The following is a 21,083-nucleotide window of genomic DNA, read 5'->3' as shown; positions in this document are numbered from 1 at the left end:
AGCCTGTTCTAGTACACCCCCAAAACAAAATCAAGACTTTGTAAAAGAGCATAATAGGACCCCTTTAACATTATAGACCTTAGTCAGGCAGGGAGGCTCCATATTTAAAGGGACAGTTCACCCAAAAATGAAAATTCTGTCATTAATTACTCATCCTCATGTCGTTCCAAACGCATGCGCTGTGCCTTGTTTACATTCAGAGGAAAGCACGCGCATGCATAATGATACTCTCCAAAATGGAGCTAGGGTGACACGGAGAAGTACAATTGTTGAATAAAATCGTTATTTTTGTTTTCTTTGCGCTCAAAGTATTCTCGTAGCTTCATAAAATTACTGTTGAACCCCTGATGTCACATGGATTATTTTACCGATCTCCTTGCTACGTTTCTGTGCCTTGATTGTGGTAGTACCCTTGCTCTCTATAGAGAGTCAGAAAGCTCTCGGATTTCATCAAACATATCTTAATTTGTGTTCTGAAGATGAACGGAGGTCTTATGGGTTTGGAACGACATGAGGGTGAGTAATTAATGACACCAATTCATTTTTGGTGAACTGTCCCTTTAATGTTTGATAGAAATGAAAATACTGTGAGGATTTACCAATTTTTTAGCTGAAGAAATGTCTTTCAGTAGACAAAGCTCCATAAAAAGAGTTTTTTAAATTGTGAGTTGTGAAAATGACATGATCTAGAACCTTTATACATTTCTTACATAAATATGTATACCAAATATATGTACTCATTATTTTGCTATACTACATATACTATAATATTTTCATAGTGTATATTTATTGCATAACCTTAATTATTATTTTTTGTGTGTTATATTAATGAGAATACCATTTTTTGTATGATATTAAAAAGGCTTCGTTTTAAGCAAAAAATAAAAATATAATGAATAAAAATAAAATTAAATAGAAAATAAAACCTCTTTTTTTGTGTGGTGAAATATTGAAAAAGTAAAGCCTTTGACAAAACCATAAAGAAAATTGACAAACGGGCAGAAAAATTACTTGCAAAATGTTTTTTTTTTTTTTTTAAATGCCAATTAAAATGTGTATTTAAAACTTATTTCATTTACTATTTTGTTTCATTTAACTGCATTCAAAAACAAATTCACTTACATTTGTATAATTATCTTTCAATTTAAGAAATGATTTGATTTAAAACTGCATTTTAAAACAAATGAAATAGTTTTAAATCGGTCTAGTCTTAATTAGTCTAAAACATCATTTACATTTTTATGTTTGAATAGATTCATTAATTAATTGTGACCCTACACCACAAAACTGGTCATAAGGGTCTATTATTTTGAAATTGAGATTAATACATCCTCTGATAGCTGAATAAATAAGCTTGATGTATGGTTTGTTAGGATAGGACAATATTTGGCTGAGATACAACTATTTGAAAATCTGGAATCTGAGGGTGCAAAAAAATCAAAATACTGAGAAAATCGCCTTTAAAGTTGTCCAAATGAAGTCCTTAGCAATGCATATTACTAATCAAAAATGAAGTTTTGATGTATTTACGGTAGGAAATTTACAAAATATCTTCATGGAACATGAATTTTAGATTTTTGGCATAAAAGGAAAATCGATAATTTTGACCCATACAATGTATTTTTGGCTATTGCTACAAATATACCCCAGCGACTTAAGACTGCTTTTGTGCTCCAGGGTCACAATTAATAGAACATATTCCTTCATTTTATATGTAAGTGTCACTCATAGTCCTCCTCAGGAATATGCCCTGGACAAGTTTTTGATGTTTCTTGTGATTCATCCTATTAGTATAGTTAAAGAATCATTACAGAAGTTTCTGTAAGTAGCTTTGAACAGCCCCACTCATCTCTGTTTTCACACACACACACAGAGTGACGGTGTGGAACAGACTAACTACCTCGCCCAACACTACTGCCAAGAGGCCATTCATCAGATCAGCCGGCTGCGGCCGTCGACAGAGCGAGACGCGCTCATCCAGCTGACTGAGCTGGTGCTGCGCAGAGACAAGTGAGCCTGGACGCAGAGCTCCACACTCAGGCAGCTACACCTCTGCAGGACCACGCCGGGGCTTCAGAGATCAAACAATCACATTTACATGGTCACTGTATGCTTGACCGTACTGTAAACGCACAGCCCTGACCTCCGTTAACCTCTGGTGAGGTGCTCTACTGGTACGGAAGAACAGAGAAACTCTGTGAAATCATTGTAATTCCAGGTGTAGCACAGATGGAGGTGCTACCGTCACGTGTGTGTGTGTGTGTGTGTGTCTATGTGGATCCTTAAACATCCGTCCACACTACGAAAGGCCAAACGTTTTTGATGTCGAAGATGTTCTTGTTAATGTACTTCAAGTGTATCAAGTGCTTAAAAACAACCAAGGCCTTAAACCTCACTGGCTATTTACTCAAATTAAAAAACGGTATTTTTTAAAGTAAACCACCTGTTTGACTCTTACTTTCCCATCTTGTCCCTATTAGGGAAAAAAAAAAGAAACCTTACATAAAACTGACACTGAAATGTATGTAACGTATGTTTCGTTTTTGGAAAAAAAAAAATCTAGCAATTCTATTTAGAATGTCCCTAAATGTAATAATATTGTATGTAAAAAAAAAAGTTAATTTCTAGAAAGTAAAATGGCATTGATCAAACTTTTTGATTTTGGTAAAAACATCTCAAAAAAGGAAAAATAAAAAGGCTCATAATATTTCCTTATGTTTTCATAATATGCCTTTAGTTTTACTTCTAGTAATGTGCAATAACCAGATTATTTTGCTGATACTAGTAAATTCTATATTTTGAATAATATTTTTTAAATAATCTTCTTCTTCTTCATGGGCAGCCTAGACAAAAGTTAAGAGTTTAATTAAATGCTGAATCAAGTTTACCGTGTAACCAAAATAGCATTATTAACCAGAAAAAAATATAGCTTTTTAAAGTTTAATCACATTAGGCTGTTTTATGATTACTATTTTTTTTTAATTAGGATGTTTGTTGTAAATTTCATAAAACTTACGGACAAATCTATTTTTTGGTCGCAATTATTATTACTAATTTGTATTAAATTTGGTTAATGTATGGTAGATGTAAATTTGAGTCTGGCTCTACATTCATTTAAAAAAGGTAACACATGGCCGAAAATGTAAATGAACAGACACACATTTTACATAGAATCATTTATTATAAAAGGCTGTACAATTAAATTTCAATTAACATAAATACAAATTCTGAGCTGAGACGAGCTTCAGCGCAGATGGAATTCAGTTGGAACACTTCAAATGTTTCAGTATGACAAAAACGAGTCTGGAGGCATTAGCTCTGAACACCTGAAATGACTGACAGCGGTCAGATGTAGTTGAAATGAAATCTCTGTAATCAGTCGTCAGACAGTATGACTCCTGAAACAGCTCAAAGAATGGAAATAGATGAAACATTTAATAAAAGAGGAATTGATGCCAGACCTGAGTTGAGTAACTAGTTCAGATCTCAAGACTGCGATTCTGATTATACTCAGTTCATTGTTCAATGCGCCAACCACAGTATTGGTACTTTAAAAAAAATGAGTCCAGCATCGTAAGAATTGTGATTTGTATTGATTAGAGACCTTTAGATACTTTACAGACTAAATATTAAAGCTATCTACACAGAATTCATGTTTGTTCATTGTAGCAAATACTTTAGTCATTGTGGCATTAACTAAAAAAATATAAAAATGGAGGGAGAGAATGTGAGTCTTCAGGAAAAAAGAAAAAAAGTTCTGTGCTTTGCATTTATTTCCCCCCCCCCCCAAAATATCAATATTAAACTAACAATTAGAGCATAAGAAATAAGTAGTCTACAAATGCCTATATTAAAAAATGTGTACTGTAAAGAATACAAAGATGAATGGAATTGAACGTTTAGGTTACAATACATATTTCAATTTTGTATGCATGCTTTACGTTAAGATTTTTTACACTTTGGGGCAATGACGTGGTGCTTTAAGATAAAACACTCAAATTAATTAGTTCATAAGATGAGTGATTTTCTCATCCAAAATGTCCAAACAAATGTGAATGGAGAGAAGAGATCAAGGAAATCAAGTAAATGGTCGACTTTGTTGGAAATGTCATAAAAGCATGTTCACATGTTGTATTGACTGTGATTGACATTCACTACAGACACCCACAGGCTAACTTTCCTTTTATGCACACTGACTTCCTCCGAATAGCTGCTCATCCCGTTTGCCCACATCCACCCATCACCACGGAGGAAAGTTCATTTGTGAGGAACAGCGGTCTATACTGTGGTCAGATCTGATTGAAGTCCGCTCTCTTCAGTCGGTGTAGTGCATGATGGACTCCACGTAGTTTCCGGGAAACAGACCAGTGACGCCGTTGCAAACGCCCTCGAACCAGCCGTCGTCATTCTTCTTGATGATGTAGATGATGGCTCCTTCCATGAAGCTCAGTTCATCACCCTTATCCTTGGTGTAGTCGTAGATGGCAACCACTGCAAAGATTAAAGTCATGGGAAATATCAGTTATTAAACAATAAGCCACTTCAGACTCTGCACTATATTAAGGGTGTTCTTAGGCAACAACAATATGTAAAAAGACACTAATGTTCAATAAAGAGCTTTATTATTATTATTATTATGCCATTTTATTTAATAGCATGTAACTATTATGTTTTCATTGATATTATTATTATTGATATACGTATCATTCATAATAATTTAATTAAATACTGTTTAAGAAGTTACATTATGTTAATAACTAAATTAAATGTTACTACTACTACTACTAAAATATACTAATCATTTAAAATTATGCTATTACATATAATAATATTATATGCAATAGCATAATTTTAAATGATTTATATATTTTAGTAGTAGTAGTAGTAGTAGTAACATTTAATTTAGTTATTAACATTATTATTGATATACGTATCATTCATAATAATTTAATTAAATACTGTTTAAGAAGTTACATTATGTTAATAACTAAATTAAATGTTACTACTACTACTACTACTAAAATATACTAATTTAAAATTATGCTATTACATATAATAATAATATTATATGTAATAGCATAATTTTAAATGATTTATATATTTTAGTAGTAGTAGTAGTAGTAGTAGTAGTAACATTTAATTTAGTTATTAACAATGTAACTTCTTAAACAGTATTTAATGAAATATACATTAAATTATATAATAATAATTATGATGAATGATACATATATCAATAATAATAATAATATAAATGAAAACAATAGTTGCATGCTATTAAATAAAATGGCATAATAATAATAAACATTTTATATTATATAAATTATATGGTAATTATTTTAATAAATATACAATGTTTATAATTAAATGTTAATAAAATTAATGTCAATAATAATAATAATATTCTTATTATTGGTATACATATCATTAATAATTTCATTAAATATAAGTTACATATGTTAAAACTAATCAAAGTTAATAATAATAAAATATATAAATCATAAATAATTAAATTATTTCAATAAATATACAGATATGTTTATATAACATATAATAATAAAATGTTAAACTAAATGTCATTAATATAATAATAATTATTATTGTTATTATTATTATTATTATTATTATTATTATTATGTAAATAATTGTTAAGAATACATAATAAAAAATATCTTTCAAAATATAAAGTTACATATTAATAAATGTCAAATATACAAATGTTAATACATAAAAATGTAACAACATCAATAAAACTAAAATATAAATAGTTATGCTAATAAATAAAATGTTATGTATACATGTGTAAAAGGTAATAAAATAAATATAAAAATAATGCTAATAAATAAAAAACAACGTTACATGTTAATGATAACATTTTAATTATGTGTATACAAATGTGTATGTGTGCATATAAATGTAATTTAAGAATAAATGTTAATAAAATAAATATATAAACAATGTTAAATATAGCAACAACAACAATAAAAATAAGAAAATAAAAATAATAAATCATAACAAAATAATATAAATAAATATGATATTAATTACTTGTCAATAAAATAAAATACAATTTCAGTAGAGAAATAAAACTAAGTAGTATTCAGTATTGATGTTTAAAAAACCTCACCTTTCTCAATGTAGGACTTGGGGGCCCAGTGAGGGTCTCCATCTGCATAGGGGTCACTATACTGCACTACAGCTGCCTCTTCATCTTCAAAGTCGACTGGTGGAGGCGGAGGTGGAGGCGGAGCCTCGTCAAACATGGGCATGTCATCAGGGGGAGGGGGAAGAGTCGGGGTATCTGCAACTGACATCCAGCAAACAACACCGTCAGCTTCAGACACAATAAAACCACACGCTCCGTGATGGAGAGATGTGCTGGGCATGCGATCCAGCAGCTCACCGTGAACACATGCTCATGCAGACTGGTTAGTAGACATGCATCAACAACAGGGAAGTTGCAGAAACACTCATGTCTGCTGGAGAACATGCATCACACAAACACATCTATGGATCTAGGGAGATTACTGTCTATGCATCACAGATATCAATACTTACCAGACTAAAATGGAACAGAGTTTAATTCAATATCCAAAAGACAGCAACACTATGAAATCTATCCTCAGTATATGACATAATACACAGTACACACTCTACACACTCAAACTCGAAAAGGGTGCTTGAGGGTCTGAGAAATTTTGAAGAAGAAAAAAATAGAATAGTTAAATGTTAAAATGTTAACCTGAGTTTAACTAAACCTTTTTTGACTTGTTTTAAACTTCATATCAACTTCAACTTTCTAAACTTTCATATTTCTATTTTATATTGCTTTCTAAAATCTGGTGGGAAATGATTTGTTCTACTGACGGCAGAGTTCTTATTGTTAACTAAAACTATTACAAATCATTTTTGTTAACTAAAACGCTGAAATTAAATAGATGAAAAAATGAATTTAACACTTAAATGAATTAGAAATGTTTCCTTGTCCACTAGTTAAATTCTAGTAAAAACTAGTTAAGTTTAAATAAATACATAAACAAACAAATAAATAAATCTTAAAAAGAAACTAATAAAGCACATAACAAAACTACAAAAAAACAAACAAAAAAATGCATTAAAATTCAATTCAAATGAAAACTGCACATATAAAAATAAGCCTAAATTATAAAGATACAATATTATAATAATACTAACATAACACTGATTGACATCTTTTTTATTATTTTGTTTTATTATGGTTTATACAATGTTAACAGTAGGTTAACAATTAATTTGCTTTGGCCTGATTACAGTGACATTATAAAAAAAATAATATAATAAAATCATAATGAACAATTATGTATAATTATTCAATTATTACACAAATTGTACATATGTAATTATTTTTAAATAATAATAATTATTATTATTATTATTGACACCTAAACGTTCCTCATAAAATATAAATGTCAAATTATATTTTTAAATATATAGCAGCTTTAATATTTGGAAGCACATGAAACCAAAATGAACTGTACTTGATCAAACTATCACTTCCTGTCTAAGAATAATAAGCTGATCAGACAAAGTTCAGTCAGAGGTCTAGACGGCTTCGTGAGACATCCTCAACACAATACCAGAATGCAGCAAAAACCACTTTGTGCTTGTGTTATGACAACTTTCTGAGAAATAAAGCGCACTCATAGAGCATTTTTGTTGCAACTTGACAAGTTGTTCATGCGACCTTGTATTAAATACAAAACTTTCAGCAGAATGCGAGTTAACCGATGCCGTTTTAACGCTGGTTAACAGCTTTCAATTCTTCCCATGATGCATCAGTGTCATTTAGCCCTACCTGAAGCTTGCTGGGTAGAAATCAAACACAGAGCTGTACACAAATGTAGCCCAATTAATGAATAAAGAGTGTCTAATATCACATACAGGGGAAGTCTATAAACGAGACCCGCTTTATTGCCATTGAATACGTCCGAGATTAAATCCCAATATAATCCAGAACATAGAACATGTGCAAATGACAAAAAAAAAACAATGAGTGCCTTTCAAGAAATCTTTCTGCAAACAGTCTATTAAGCCTCTTTTAGGTTACGTAAAGCAATACACACTTATGTAAATGTTTGACACTTCTTTGCAGGCTTTAGGCGTGAGGAAAGGCTTTACTGTAGTGTAATGTTTGAATCGTACAGAATGAACAATGTCTACTACAGCACAGACGGATGGATGGAAATGCAGACGAGGGCAGCATGCAGCAAACCTCTAACACATCCACATGCTGGGCTGAGAAACGTTGGGGAAAAATGGCCGTCAGACTTACTGTTTTCCTGAACTCTGGCCACAAAACCTGTGAGCGGGATCTGTGGGGTGAGCTGAGGCATGGGTGGAGGAGGGGGGGCCATAGACACTGAACACAAGCACACCGCAAAGACAGAGACGAAAGAGACAAGCAGGAAGAGAAAAAAAACATCAGTCCCACATGAGAAAGCTGGGGAATTGTAATCTTATAGATATAGACAGACTGGTTCATTTCGACGACATTTTAAGTTGTTTGTAATGGACTGGAAAAGGATTTTAAATCATTTTATAGAGATAATTATTATATCACGACGAGTAATTATTTTAGTATCATTGATTTTTTTTTAAATATGTGACCCTGGAGCACAAAAGCAGTCTTAAATACCCATACAAAAATACATTGTATGGGTCAAAATTATATATTTTTCTTTTATGCCAAAAATCATTAGGATATTAAGTAAAGATCATGATCCATGAAGATATTTTGTACATTTCTTACCATAAATACATCAAAACTTAATTGTTGATTATTAATCTGCATTACTAAGAACTTCATTTGGACAACTTTAAATGCGATTTTCTAAATATTTAGATTTTTTTGCACCCTCATATTCCAGATTTTCAAATAGTTGCATCTCGGCCATCTTATTTATTCAGCTTTCAGATGATGTATCAATCTTAATTTTGAAAAATTGACACTTCAGACTGGTTTTGTGGTCTAGGGTCACATATTTTGAAATAGATTTCATTTTTTATATTTTATGGTTTAATGTTAATTTTAGGTAAAGTTTTAGGATTTTGTTGTGTTTTTGTATTTTTTTTTTTTATATATATATTTTTTTAAATATGGTTATATCATTTTTACAATTTTTTTGTTTCAGTTGTAGTTTTAGTTATTTTAGTACACCCAGTTACACTCAATGATAATTAAAAATGCTGGCTTGGAAACTTGCTGAAATAAATTATTTTTTTTTTCGTTTTTTTTTTTTCCATATTTTATTTCATTTCAGTTAACATTTCTTTTATTTCAAGTAACCTTCTTTTTTTTTTTTCTAGTTAACTATAATAACTCTGGTTTTAGTTTTAGTTAACTTTAATAACCCTGGCTGGTAAAATATTGTAGTTAAGCATAATAATTTCAATTTAGCATAACTAGATACTTATTATAGAAATTCCCATTAAAGATTGTATTAATTTCCATGTTTATTTCAGGCCTGAACTGAAATTTAATACAACTGAACTAAAATGTCCAGACAGTTTCCAGAAAAAAAATACCATTTGAATAATTTAAATAAATAAATAAATGTGAAAGGTCTTTACAGTGAAAAAGAAAGTATTTTTATTACAAATAATAATAATAATAAAAGTTTTGTATTGTAATATACTTTAAAATGTAATTTATTCCTGTGACGGCAAAGCTGAATTTTCAGCATCATTCTAATATGCTGATTTGCTGCTTAAAAAACATTTCTTAATATTTTGTAGAAATTGTGATGCTTTTTTTCAATATACTCTGATGAATAGAAAGTTTGTTAAAATAGAACTAATAGGATCTTTTTCCATGAATGTTGTGTTTCAGTAATACTCTCTCGTTCACGTCTGATGATGATATGATGCTTCTGGGCATCAGACAGTGAGATATAAAACCTCAGCTTTAATGCGTAGATGACAATAAATCTCCATTCATAAGCAGGTGGCCACCGGCCCGGTGCTCTCAATGCTCATAAATCTGAGGCTTTTGCGGTCTTAATGGCATTAGTGTGTATGGCCGCACACCTGTGGGAAGAGACAGGCTGTTCCCTTCATCGCAGACAGGATGCGCCTAGAAATACCCGGGTATTATGATGCTTCGACATGGCTTTCACCAAGCTAGGGCTGAATTTAAAGGAATGAAACTGTCGCGATGGAACTCCACATGTGATTAAATTGGCTGTGAGTTTGTACGTGTGTCTGTATATTCGTGCGTCGTTCTCCATCTCTTACTTGCATTTGTGCCCCCGTTAACGTGCGGCTGCTGCAGGGAGAACTGGGAAGAGACGGCCGGCGCTCGGCGGTATGTGCCTGTGGCAGAAACCATGGAGACGGAGGAGGTGGTGGAGCTGTGTCGGGAGATCTGCCGAGATATCGTGCCGAACTGAGACATTGGGATGGGCCCGAGACCTGGCCCAGCAGCCACAGCTGTTCGTACCCAGAGAAGAAGGTACAGAGACAAGAGAAAATCCAGAAGAGGGCAGTGAATGACATGCATACAAGCAAGAAAAAGCTTCCCGAGATTTATTCGTTTTACTAATAGGCAAACGTAAGAGTGAATCTAACAAAACATGTCAAGCACATTTCCAGGTCATATTTCATACATTTTTGGAGGGGAAAAAAAAAAGTGAACCTTTTTTGCCGTCATGGCATTATTTTTACAAAAAAACAAAAATCAAACCAAAACACAACAACAACAACAAACAAAAACATTTATGCTGCTTTTCATAAAAACATCTATGTATTATTATTTTTTTTATTATTACTATGATACAGTAAAATTACATTATATTACATTAACGAAAATTTAATGAGAATCTTCAACGAGAACAATGAGAAACTCAAAAATAAAACAGCCAGACAGCAGTGAGACTCTGGAAGACAATGTTGCTAATTTTCTTTACAATATTATCACAGAACAAAAAAAAATGTAGTGGTTCTAAAACAGGCTTCAAGCAAAATAGTGCTAAATTATTTATTTTAATATTGATTTATTATAATTTATTATTATATTATATTGTATTTGATTTTGGGCTTAAATATATGGATAAATAATAAATAAAATTATTTAAATTAATTTAATTAATTAATTAATTTATTTATTTGTCTCATTTAGACTGTCTCATTTTTGCAATTCCGACTTATTGCCCTCAGAATTCTGAGTATACATCTTACAATTGTATGTATATATATATATGTGTGTGTGTATATATATATATATATATATATATATAAAATAAAGGCAACTGCGACTTTTTAATCCCACTTTGTTTCTCAGAGTTGTGAGCTCATATCCTGTAATTCTGAATTTTGAAAAAAAGTCAGTATTGTGAGATGTAAACAGAGAATGGTGAGGGGAGAAAAATAAAAAGTCTGAACTATGTGATAAGTCACTTTTTTTCTTTTTTTTTAATCCCGTGGTGGAAACAAGCTTCAATATAAATATGACCCGGACATGTTTCACCAGATTCACAAAGATAACCTGGGTGTGAGAAACCCAACCTCAGATGAAAACAACATGACCTGCAATAAAATGCACGAAGTTAGAAAAGGCCCTGAGAAAAAGTACCAGGTTTTTGATTTGTTTATGTGAGTTGTAGTTGTAGAATAGTCCTGCTTATGTTTACACTGCCAGGGAAGATGGTATTTCCTCTATAGGGAGATTTCCTGTTGACAGTGGGACAGTGAGACACGGTCTCCCTGATAGTGATGGCCGGAACCAAGCGAACAACAAACACAGTGGACAAACATCACTGCGGCATCACAAGCCTTCACCAGTGACATATGATATAAACACAACACAAACATCTCATTCCAGCTGTGTCCTGATGGAGCCAGTGAAACCTGCTGTTCTAATCAACAGAATCATGGGACAGGATGTTGATTAATACTGTATATCATCACATCAATACACTGGGTTACATAACATTGGGAAGATGTAAAGCAGAAGGAAAACAGTGGCTCTTTCAAAAGAACCTGTAGTGAGGAAGTCTCTGACTCTTCAACACAAAGCTAGATTTTTAAAGGTGGTTGCTAAGGTGTTGCAATGCAGTTTCTAAGATATTCTGGGTGGTTGCTAGGTGGCTGCATTATTCAAAAGAGCCCAACCGCGTGTTTCTATGATGTATCAGGTTCCAGATGCATTCCATGTGAAGGAATAGTCACATTACCAAAAACTTCGGTGAAATTTTGCATGCAAAGTAGGGTCATGGTCTATTGTCAATAGTGTAGCGATGCATACAGCACCACTTCCAAAACAAGGAGCTTTACATATGGGAGCTTGTTTCCGCAACTGAATAAAAATAAAAAAGGTAATTGCAGCTTTCTATCTCAAAGTTCTGACTTTTTTTCCCTCTGAATCACAAGCTATAAACTTGCAATTCTGACTTTTATTTTCTCAGAATCGCAAGATATAAACTTGCAATTGCGAAGTTATAACGTCAGAATTGTGTGATATAAGGTCGCAATTGCATGTTATGAAGTTAGAATATACTCGCAATTCTAAGAAATAAAGTCAGAATTGCAAGATATAAACTCACAATTCTAAAAAAAACCAAAAACTGTCTTTTTTTCTTCAGAATTGGACTTTATAACTATCACGCAATTCTGAGAAAAAAGTCAATTGCGAAATACAAACTCACAATTGAGAGAGAGAAAAAAAAGTGAATTGTGAGAAGTCGCAATTACCTTTTTTTATGTTTGATTCACTGGCGGAAATGGGCTTCCATACTTAAATGCAGTTTATATACAAGTAAATTAATTTGTTGTTCAAAGTAAAAAATAAATAAATAATCCAATGCGAAATCTGTGTGGGATTTTTCACCTCAAGCGAAATTCCCAATTGTGCGGATTCCGAATGACATGACTGTTTTTTGCCTGCAGAATTTCACAAACAAAAATACAAAAGTAAATGTGACTGCAAGTTAAAGGCCTGTTCACACCAAGAAAAAACTATAAAGATAACTATAACTATATTAGCATCCAAATCAACTCACAATAACATTTTGTTTCCTGCAGTTTTGTCATCTACTGTTTTAAATGCGCAAGATCTTTAAAGTCGGTTGGATTCGAATTGGCTTTTTTATTTTTCATCAGCTGAAAAAAAAAAAAAAATTCTGAAAGTGAATCCAGTGACATAGTTTTCCTTTGTCATGGTCATTATAGTTATGGGGTGGACATCTTTATTCTTATAGAATTAGAGTGATTATTAAATCTCATCGTTATAGCTATTGTCCCTAGTGTGAACAGGTCTTAATTCTACAGGATTTTTGCTGTTATCAGACACCACTAATAATCCGCCCATACTCTCTTTATGAATAATGGGAAAAACTTTCAGGCAGTTCAGAGACTTCTCCACAGTGCATTGATTTAAACTGAAGCAGCACAAAACCACCACCCAAAATAACAATCACCACCACCATCCCCAGATCGTATCAATTCTGTGACCCATGCTGAAGACCCACAGACAGACAGGTGGACGGTGGGACGGGAACGCTGGTGTTGTCCGGGACGGATTTGCACAGGTGCCGGCGGGATTGGGGGAGGGGCTCACCTAGTTTGTTAAAATTTCCAAAGGGTGCCACGACTAAAAAAAGGTTGGGAAACACTGCTCTATACGGTTGAGTACATTGTGCATAAGTACATAGGGGATCCATGCACACTCTAATGGCTAATGTTGTCCACAACCCATTGCACTTTGGATGAAGATTTGGTTCAGAACTACAAACAAACAAAAAGTGGTAAAACTACAAACACGGTGGAGTGATCTTTTTATAAAGATAACTTTGGCTATTAACTTTAACATTAAATGCATTATTACGTAAATTATCTGAATCATACAAGTACATTACTAATCAACATTTCCCTCAACTCTGTCTGCCATCTTGGATGAGAACTAGCAAATAACGTCACTTTTTGCATTCCAGATGGCCATGTTTTTATGAAAATATTTGCATATTAGAATGCTCAGGTAAGATGAAGATGTAAAATCAGAAGCACCTTCTCTGTGTGCACTCTTTACATCGTTATTTGCTTGCTTTCACCACTTTTGTTTTTCTTCTTGTTCACTGGTTCGCTAAGCTGAACAGCCAATCAAAACGATCTCTCTCACCAGCTGAGTATCAACATGCTCAGTCGGGCAAAAAGCCACCAATGGGGTCCAACATGCTGTAAAAACTGAGCTGACAGACACTCAACGACGGCCCGACATCTGACCCATGACTTGGTGTGTCAATGAGATATCTCAGCATATCTTTAAACTTTTGGAATAGCCTTTGCAGTGTAAGTGCATTGAAGATGCCTTAAAATGTTGCCTAGGTAGGTAGCTCGCTAGGTTTTGGATGTCAAAATCAGATAAAGACATGTTCTTTATCAGAGCCAGGGGGGAAAAAAATCTTACGTTTTATTATACAAAAATACACAAACAGACATAAAAGGGGTACAAAGACAGAGACACTGCATTCAAAGGTCCTGTCAACATTAAATAACATTAATCCGGGAAAAGGAAATCAGAGGTGCTGATGCAGTGTTACTATGGTGACTGAAAGATTCAGGAGAGATGGAGGGGGGGCTCTGTTCCTCTTGGCTCCAGCAGGTATCTCAGAGGAGAACAGGACAGTGAACTCTCTTCTTACTAAACGTCACTCTTTTTTTCTGTTCTCTGCAGGCAGACCACCCTTTAGAGTTTCCCACTTCCTCTCTATTTCTACCTGTCCTTGTGCAGTGTAGTGGCCTACTTTAACAAACCTTTAGCTAGAAAAATCAGGCCATGAAAGCTGTAGGCATACAGTGAACAGCTAATCCTGCTCCATTTCTCACTCTGGAGAACAGGATATGCTGCAGCGTTAAATACCCACATGTGTAGAGTACGTCTAATTCTCAAGTTGGCCCTAACCTGTAGGACATTGTGCTTCAGATAGTGTGTTTTTGCAGAAGCTGTATATGTGGGCTGCGGCTCACCTGGGACGGAGTTGGGAATGGAGGGAGTCGGTATGGCGATGGGAATGCCGATGCTGCTGCCGCCACTGTTCTCTCGACTGCCGCTGCCCCCGCTGCTGCCACTACAGAGAAAAACAGGAAGTTCTTAGCATACTATAGTACATATCACACTATTTCTGAAGTATGCAGACTTTCCACACATGGAAAACCCGGCTGACCTACTATGTTTACCAAAAGAGAGAATACTGTATCCCACAATGAAATTTGCCTTCCAATGTGAAGGCGATATTAACAGTGATCTTTTTCTTAGCTCATCTGACGGTACTGCCAGAAGACAGCACATTAATACAGAAAATAAAAATGCAAAATAACCATATTAACAGTGCAGTTTGATTTGGGGAAGAATAATTGAAGTGCAAATTTTCTGATAAAATTATAATTATTTAAAAGCTCCAGGTTTGCTGTACTTGTTTGTAAGGCTGCACACTTTGGCCCCACCCAAATTGTGATTATATATAACAATATAACTATTAATAATAATAATAATAATAATTTGGTTTTATTTAAATGTATTGCCATATTAGCTTATTGCATGCTATTGCATGGCAGACACAGATTTAACATTCAACAATATAATGCAAATATTTTAGGAAATTCAACCTAGAGAAAAAAACTTTTGTATATACACAACTCAAAATAATTTTTTGATGTACTTGATAATTTTATTTTTAATGGGTCTGTCTTACAAAATAAATCCTTCAAAGTGTGCCCAGATAAAACATAATAATAATAATTGTATTTGAATTGTGCTGTAAAATAAAATTATTAATGTAAACATTATTATTATTTCTAAATAAAAATAAGAAATATCACTATTGTAATGTTTCACTGTATAAGAACAATATAATATAATAACATCAGGTGTATTAGCACTTGTCATTACAAGTTTGGGAATATGATTGCTGCATGTTGCTTTCCAAAATGCATGTTAGAAGCGATCCAACTCAAGAGCTGATGCAGCTCATGCGGAGCAGCATTTACTGCGAACCGAGCTGCTATGAAACACTGAAAACACAATCATGAGCTGTCAGCGTGTAAACGAACACAGCACTGTGCTTCACTCTGAAACATGCTAAAAATATTCCTTTTAATAAATCGTAGCCTTTGTGTTTTGATAATTGGACTAAGCCATATTGCGATTTTGGTTTTATTTCGATTAACTGTGCAGTGCTACAAATGTCCAATATTGCTTGATGCCACAATGAGATCATGATAAAGCATACTGAAACTTTTATCATTACAGTATGTATACCGTTTTACACACTATTTAAAAAAGCAGCAAGCAGTACATAGTATTTAGTGTAGTAGTCCGCAAGTAGTAAGCTATTTTTCCATTCTGAATATCACAGGCTTACATGGTAAAGTGACCTATATATATATATATACTTGCCTTTGAGACACATGGTACTACTATATCCATATGTGGTTATGCGTATGTTCAACACAGATCAATTCATGGATTATTCAACACTATGGCGTTATGAGCATCATTGCATCAGTGTTACACCCCCACATGGGCACAGCTTTAGAAATCAGCCCTGATCCTCTGTGTCTGCTATGTGTCCATGCAGCTCCACAGTTCCACAGAAACCAGAGCAGCAGGGAGTCCCACGCTGCACTGCAACCGATCTCATTATTGCAGCACTGAGTCTTTCTCGTTTCATTGTCTGAATTCTGGGATCGCAAGAATGATCCAATTTTAACTAGAGATGTGCAAAACTACATCTTTTCAAAACTACATCTTGTTCTGTGGGTTGCCTGAAAGACTGATAAACTTTCTTTTTTGTTAAAAGACATTTATTTAAAATGTATATATATGTGTATATATATATATGTGTGTGTGTGTGTGTGTGTGTGTGTATGTATGTATGTGCTGGGCAACGATTACATTTTTTAATCGTGATTAATCACATGATTTTTCTGCAATTAATCACAATTAATCGCACTGTTATGCGCAAAATTCAATAATGAATTCAAAAGTGGTGTATTGTGCAATTTTATTTTAAAAGTACTGCTATATGAACAAAAATGCAGTAACATTTGTTTGCAAACACTTTAAACAAATAAGGTGCTTTTTTACAGCAATATTCCCTTTACATAGTAGCAGTTAAAATATTTCTTGTAAATCTCAATTAAACATTAATGTAATCAAATTAAATATAAAACCAAAGCTATATGCAACTGCCAGGGCATTAACGTTGTATCTAGTTTGTTATAGAAAAACATGTTATCATTAGCGATCGACCGATATTGATATTTTATAACCCATACCGATACCAATTATTTGCATGTTTATGTGCCCGATAATCGATATGCAGAACCGATATTTATTTACTGTTATAAAGTAAATAAATGACTGAGTGAAGTAAGTCCATACTTCACGTTGGTTTTTCCTCCTTTCAGTCATCTTAAAAAAAAGTGTTGAAAATTAGCAGTCTTTCATGTTACATTTAATCTTCACATTACAACAATAAAAAAAACATTTAATTTAAAGCATCAGCAGCAACACTAATAATAACAATAAGCAAAATAAATGTAGAAGGTCTAATCTTTTCAAATGGAGAAAATAAATGTATTGCATTTCTCAACTGGCATGTTATATCAGAATTACTAATAATGGTTTTGTCGTTCTAGATTATGAAATGCCTACTGACAGCGCAGTTTATCTATGCATTTACACATAACTCTATTCAAACTGCGATCGCTCGTGGAGATAATAAATAATTTCCATAGAGTTGTATCTATTTAGATGTTTATTAGCGAAATAATGATTTAGCTTTTTTATTTCCAACATGCGCTCATTCATGGCTGTATTTTTTAATTAATGCAAAGTTACGTCTTTATTAGGAGAGGACTTGGCGGATTATCTTAGCCTACGTGACTCCTACTTCATGAGACGATGAGCATATAGACAACAGAGAGCGAATTAAATTCAGCACTTTTATTTCCAAAATGCGCCCACTCATGGCTGCATATTATTTAATTCAGGCAAAGTTACATCTTTATTGGGACAGGACTTGACGGATTATTTTACATGACTCCGTGAGTTTGTCTCTATTTCTTCGAGCCAAGCTACATAAACTGCATATCAGGCATTTATGTAATACATCTAATTTGTGCATTAATGGCTGTTATGTTAAATAAAATTTATTAACTACAGTAAATCAAGTACCCGTGCACGCCATTGTTGTCATCTTGTTTCCCCTCAGATGCGCTGCAATGGTGATCCTGCGCGCAATTCTCAAAACATCCACAAGATGGCGGCGTTTATCGGTGAATCCGATATTACAAAACCTATATCCGATTATTGTAAAATGCTTAAATATCGGGAAAAATATCGGTAAATCGATATATCGGTCGATCTCTAGTTATCATAACATTCATTATCATAACATTAAAACAGGCACCTTCCGAGTAGAGACCTGCACTCCCACGGGACCCAGCGCAACAGAGTGTGGCGCGGGACAGAGAGACGAGTGCGGGTGCGGGCGAGTAGGTGTGTGCGAGCTGGTGTGTGCGCGGGATGCGGGAGAATAAAATTATTCGCAGGACTCCCGCAAAATAGAAATATATCTAAACATAAAATTTCTATAAACATAAATTGTTATTCATCTATTGCACAAAAGCAACAAGAACAACTAATATAACATACAAATGATTAACATGCGCACGCATAGGCAGTTTCTATTCATAACACGTGTTTGCCGTGTTGAGCAATGTAGACAGACATATCTGTAGGGTTGGGTATCGTTTGTTTTTTTTTCAATACTGGTGCCAAATCGATACTTTTAAAACGTTCCGGTGCCTAAACGGTGCCTGAACCGATACTTATTAAAAAATAAATAAATAAAAATTCCCCCCAAAAAATGGCCATTAGCACTATAAACACATGATGTCGGTTTCATTCATACTGGATGCCAGAGGGTGCCCTCGCACAGAAAATCCCCATATCCAGTCACAGAAGTAGAGAACTCATGACCCTCCAGGAAATCCCTTATATGGACAAAGGCATCGCTATTATATCTGTAACTGAGTAAACAGAACATAAACGTTTTGAATGATAAAACAAAGCCAATAAACACTCGACTGCGACAATATAGTTTATCTGTGTTATTTAAGCCATCTCTGGTATTTTCATAATAATGAAGTATATTTATAATAGGGTGACCATATTTTAGTTTTCCAAAAAAAGGACAGTGGGGGGTAGCAGTATACGTAGCAAGTTCTTTTTGTTTGTTTGCTTATTTTGTTGTTATAATAAATAAAAATAAAACAAGTAGAAAGAAAATAAAAATAATAGGGAATGCTACTGTTAGAGGGTCATTTTTAAATAAAAATAAAACAATTCAATAGAACAGAAAAAGAACAGATAATGCTAGTGTTAGAAGGTCATTATTTATAATAAATAAAAAGAAAATAAGTGGAAAGAATAGAGAAAGAATCAATAAACACTCGACTGCGACAATATAGTTTATCTGTGTTATTTAAGCCATCTCTGGTATTTTCATAATAATGAAGTATATTTATAATAGGGTGACCATATTTTAGTTTTCCAAAAAAAGGACAGTGGGGGGTAGCAGTATACGTAGCAAGTTCTTTTTGTTTGTTTGCTTATTTTGTTGTTATAATAAATACAAATAAAACAAGTAGAAAGAAAATAAAAATAATAGGGAATGCTACTGTTAAGAGGGTCATTTTTAAATAAAAATAAAACAATTCAATAGAACAGAAAAAGAACAGATAATGCTAGTGTTAGAAGGTCATTATTTATAATAAATAAAAAGAAAATAAGTGGAAAGAATAGAGAAAGAATAGAGAATGCTAGTGTTAGAGGCTCTTTTTTCATTATAAATAAAACAAGTAGTTAGAATATAAATACAATAGAGAGTGCAAATGTTAGAGGGTCAAGTTTTTTAATAAAAAAATACAAGCAGATACAATTAGAAGTAGCATTAGAATAGAGAGTGCTAGAGTTAGAGAGTCAAATGAAGATGAAAGAGATGTGTTTTCAGCCGTTTCTTGAAAATATTAAGGACTCAGCTGCTTGGATTGAGCTGGGCAGGTCATTCCACCAGGAGGGAACAGTTAATGTAGAAGTCCATGAAAGTTTTATCATAGGTAGAATGCAAAATGTTTCAATACAAGCATTTCAGTCAAATGTAATTTATGCAAGATTTCAAATCTTTAACCCACTTGGGAAAATCAACCCATGGCAACAGTTTAAAAATAGCCCAATTCTGTTGAAAAAATGCGGACTTGGCAACCCTGCATCCAGCAAGAGCTGCAGGAGTCAGATCTGACTGATCACAGGTCGAGAATAAGGAGAGATGACTGACAAGACCATGCTGGAGTATTTGCTGCTCAACAGATCCTGAGCTCATTGACAAATATCTGATCTTGTAAGATGTGCTCCCTTTACACAGAGTGCGTGTGATTGCGAAATCAAAAGTGAAAGTAAACGGCGCAAATGCTCATTCAAAAATATTTAAATACACCGCATCCTGAGAGCGGCTCCCTGATGTGCCAAAATTATACACAATATTAGAATGTTTAAAGGAGTGGACACGAAAATCGTGGGAGCGACACATGTTGCGGGAGCAGGCGGCAATGGTCAGAGATTCAGCGGGAGTGGGATTAAGAAAACAGCCGAATCCCGGACATTTTGGGCAATTAAGAAATCCCGGCCGTACGCATTTTTGTAGGTCCAAAAAGAGGACATGTCCGGGGAAAAGAGGACGTATGGTCACCCTAATTTATAATCTATTCCTAATCAATGTATTCTTTTTAAAGTAGCATATGGAACATATTTTCTGCCTCATTCTGAGACAAGAGGCCTCATCAGATCAAAAAAGGAAGCATCTGTCTGGTGTTGTGGAGTAAAAAGGTTATAATGTAGGCTACTCCTTTGTTGGACAACAGGTTTAGAAATGTGAATACAAGGGAGGTTTAGCTTTAGGCATGTTCATTTAAGTATGTTTAGCTTAGTTAACGGAAGGCTACCTGCTGCCATCAGAGCAAGTGTAATTACTGCATTCACGCGCTCCTCGGAT

General features: G+C 33.7%; 2 protein-coding genes across 7 annotated transcripts in view; one reads left to right on the top strand and one right to left on the bottom strand.

The window, feature by feature from the left end:
• Positions 1 to 2,434, top strand: part of pdss1 (prenyl (decaprenyl) diphosphate synthase, subunit 1) — a 9,201-nt gene extending 6,767 nt beyond the window's left edge. Inside the window, exon 10 of the mRNA XM_016484917.1 lies at positions 1,874 to 2,434. Within this exon, the coding sequence (XP_016340403.1) occupies positions 1,874 to 2,014 (141 nt within the window). The 3' untranslated portion in view covers positions 2,015 to 2,434. The remainder of the gene's footprint in view (positions 1 to 1,873) is intronic.
• Positions 2,435 to 3,775: 1,341 nt separating this feature from the next.
• LOC107687527 (abl interactor 1-like) overlaps positions 3,776 to 21,083 on the bottom strand; it is a 77,720-nt gene continuing 60,412 nt past the window's right edge. For 2 of the 6 annotated variants that reach the window (XM_016484895.1, XM_016484899.1), the window contains exons 6-10: positions 14,995 to 15,095; positions 10,270 to 10,464; positions 8,309 to 8,395; positions 6,125 to 6,304; positions 3,776 to 4,491 (exon numbers count right to left, since the gene is read on the bottom strand). In XM_016484895.1, the coding sequence (XP_016340381.1) occupies positions 4,316 to 4,491; positions 6,125 to 6,304; positions 8,309 to 8,395; positions 10,270 to 10,464; positions 14,995 to 15,095 (739 nt within the window). In that variant the 3' untranslated portion in view covers positions 3,776 to 4,315. The remainder of the gene's footprint in view (positions 4,492 to 6,124; positions 6,305 to 8,308; positions 8,396 to 10,269; positions 10,465 to 14,994; positions 15,096 to 21,083) is intronic. The other 4 variants (XM_016484896.1, XM_016484900.1, XM_016484897.1 and 1 more) reach the window with 2 other exon arrangements.

The sequence above is a fragment of the Sinocyclocheilus anshuiensis genome, unplaced genomic scaffold (assembly GCF_001515605.1).
Source record: "Sinocyclocheilus anshuiensis isolate Anshui unplaced genomic scaffold, SAMN03320099.WGS_v1.1 scaffold870, whole genome shotgun sequence".
Classification (NCBI taxonomy): domain Eukaryota; kingdom Metazoa; phylum Chordata; class Actinopteri; order Cypriniformes; family Cyprinidae; genus Sinocyclocheilus; species Sinocyclocheilus anshuiensis.
Note: the sequence above shows the minus strand (reverse complement) of the source record. Positions and strands in the feature narration are given on the sequence as shown.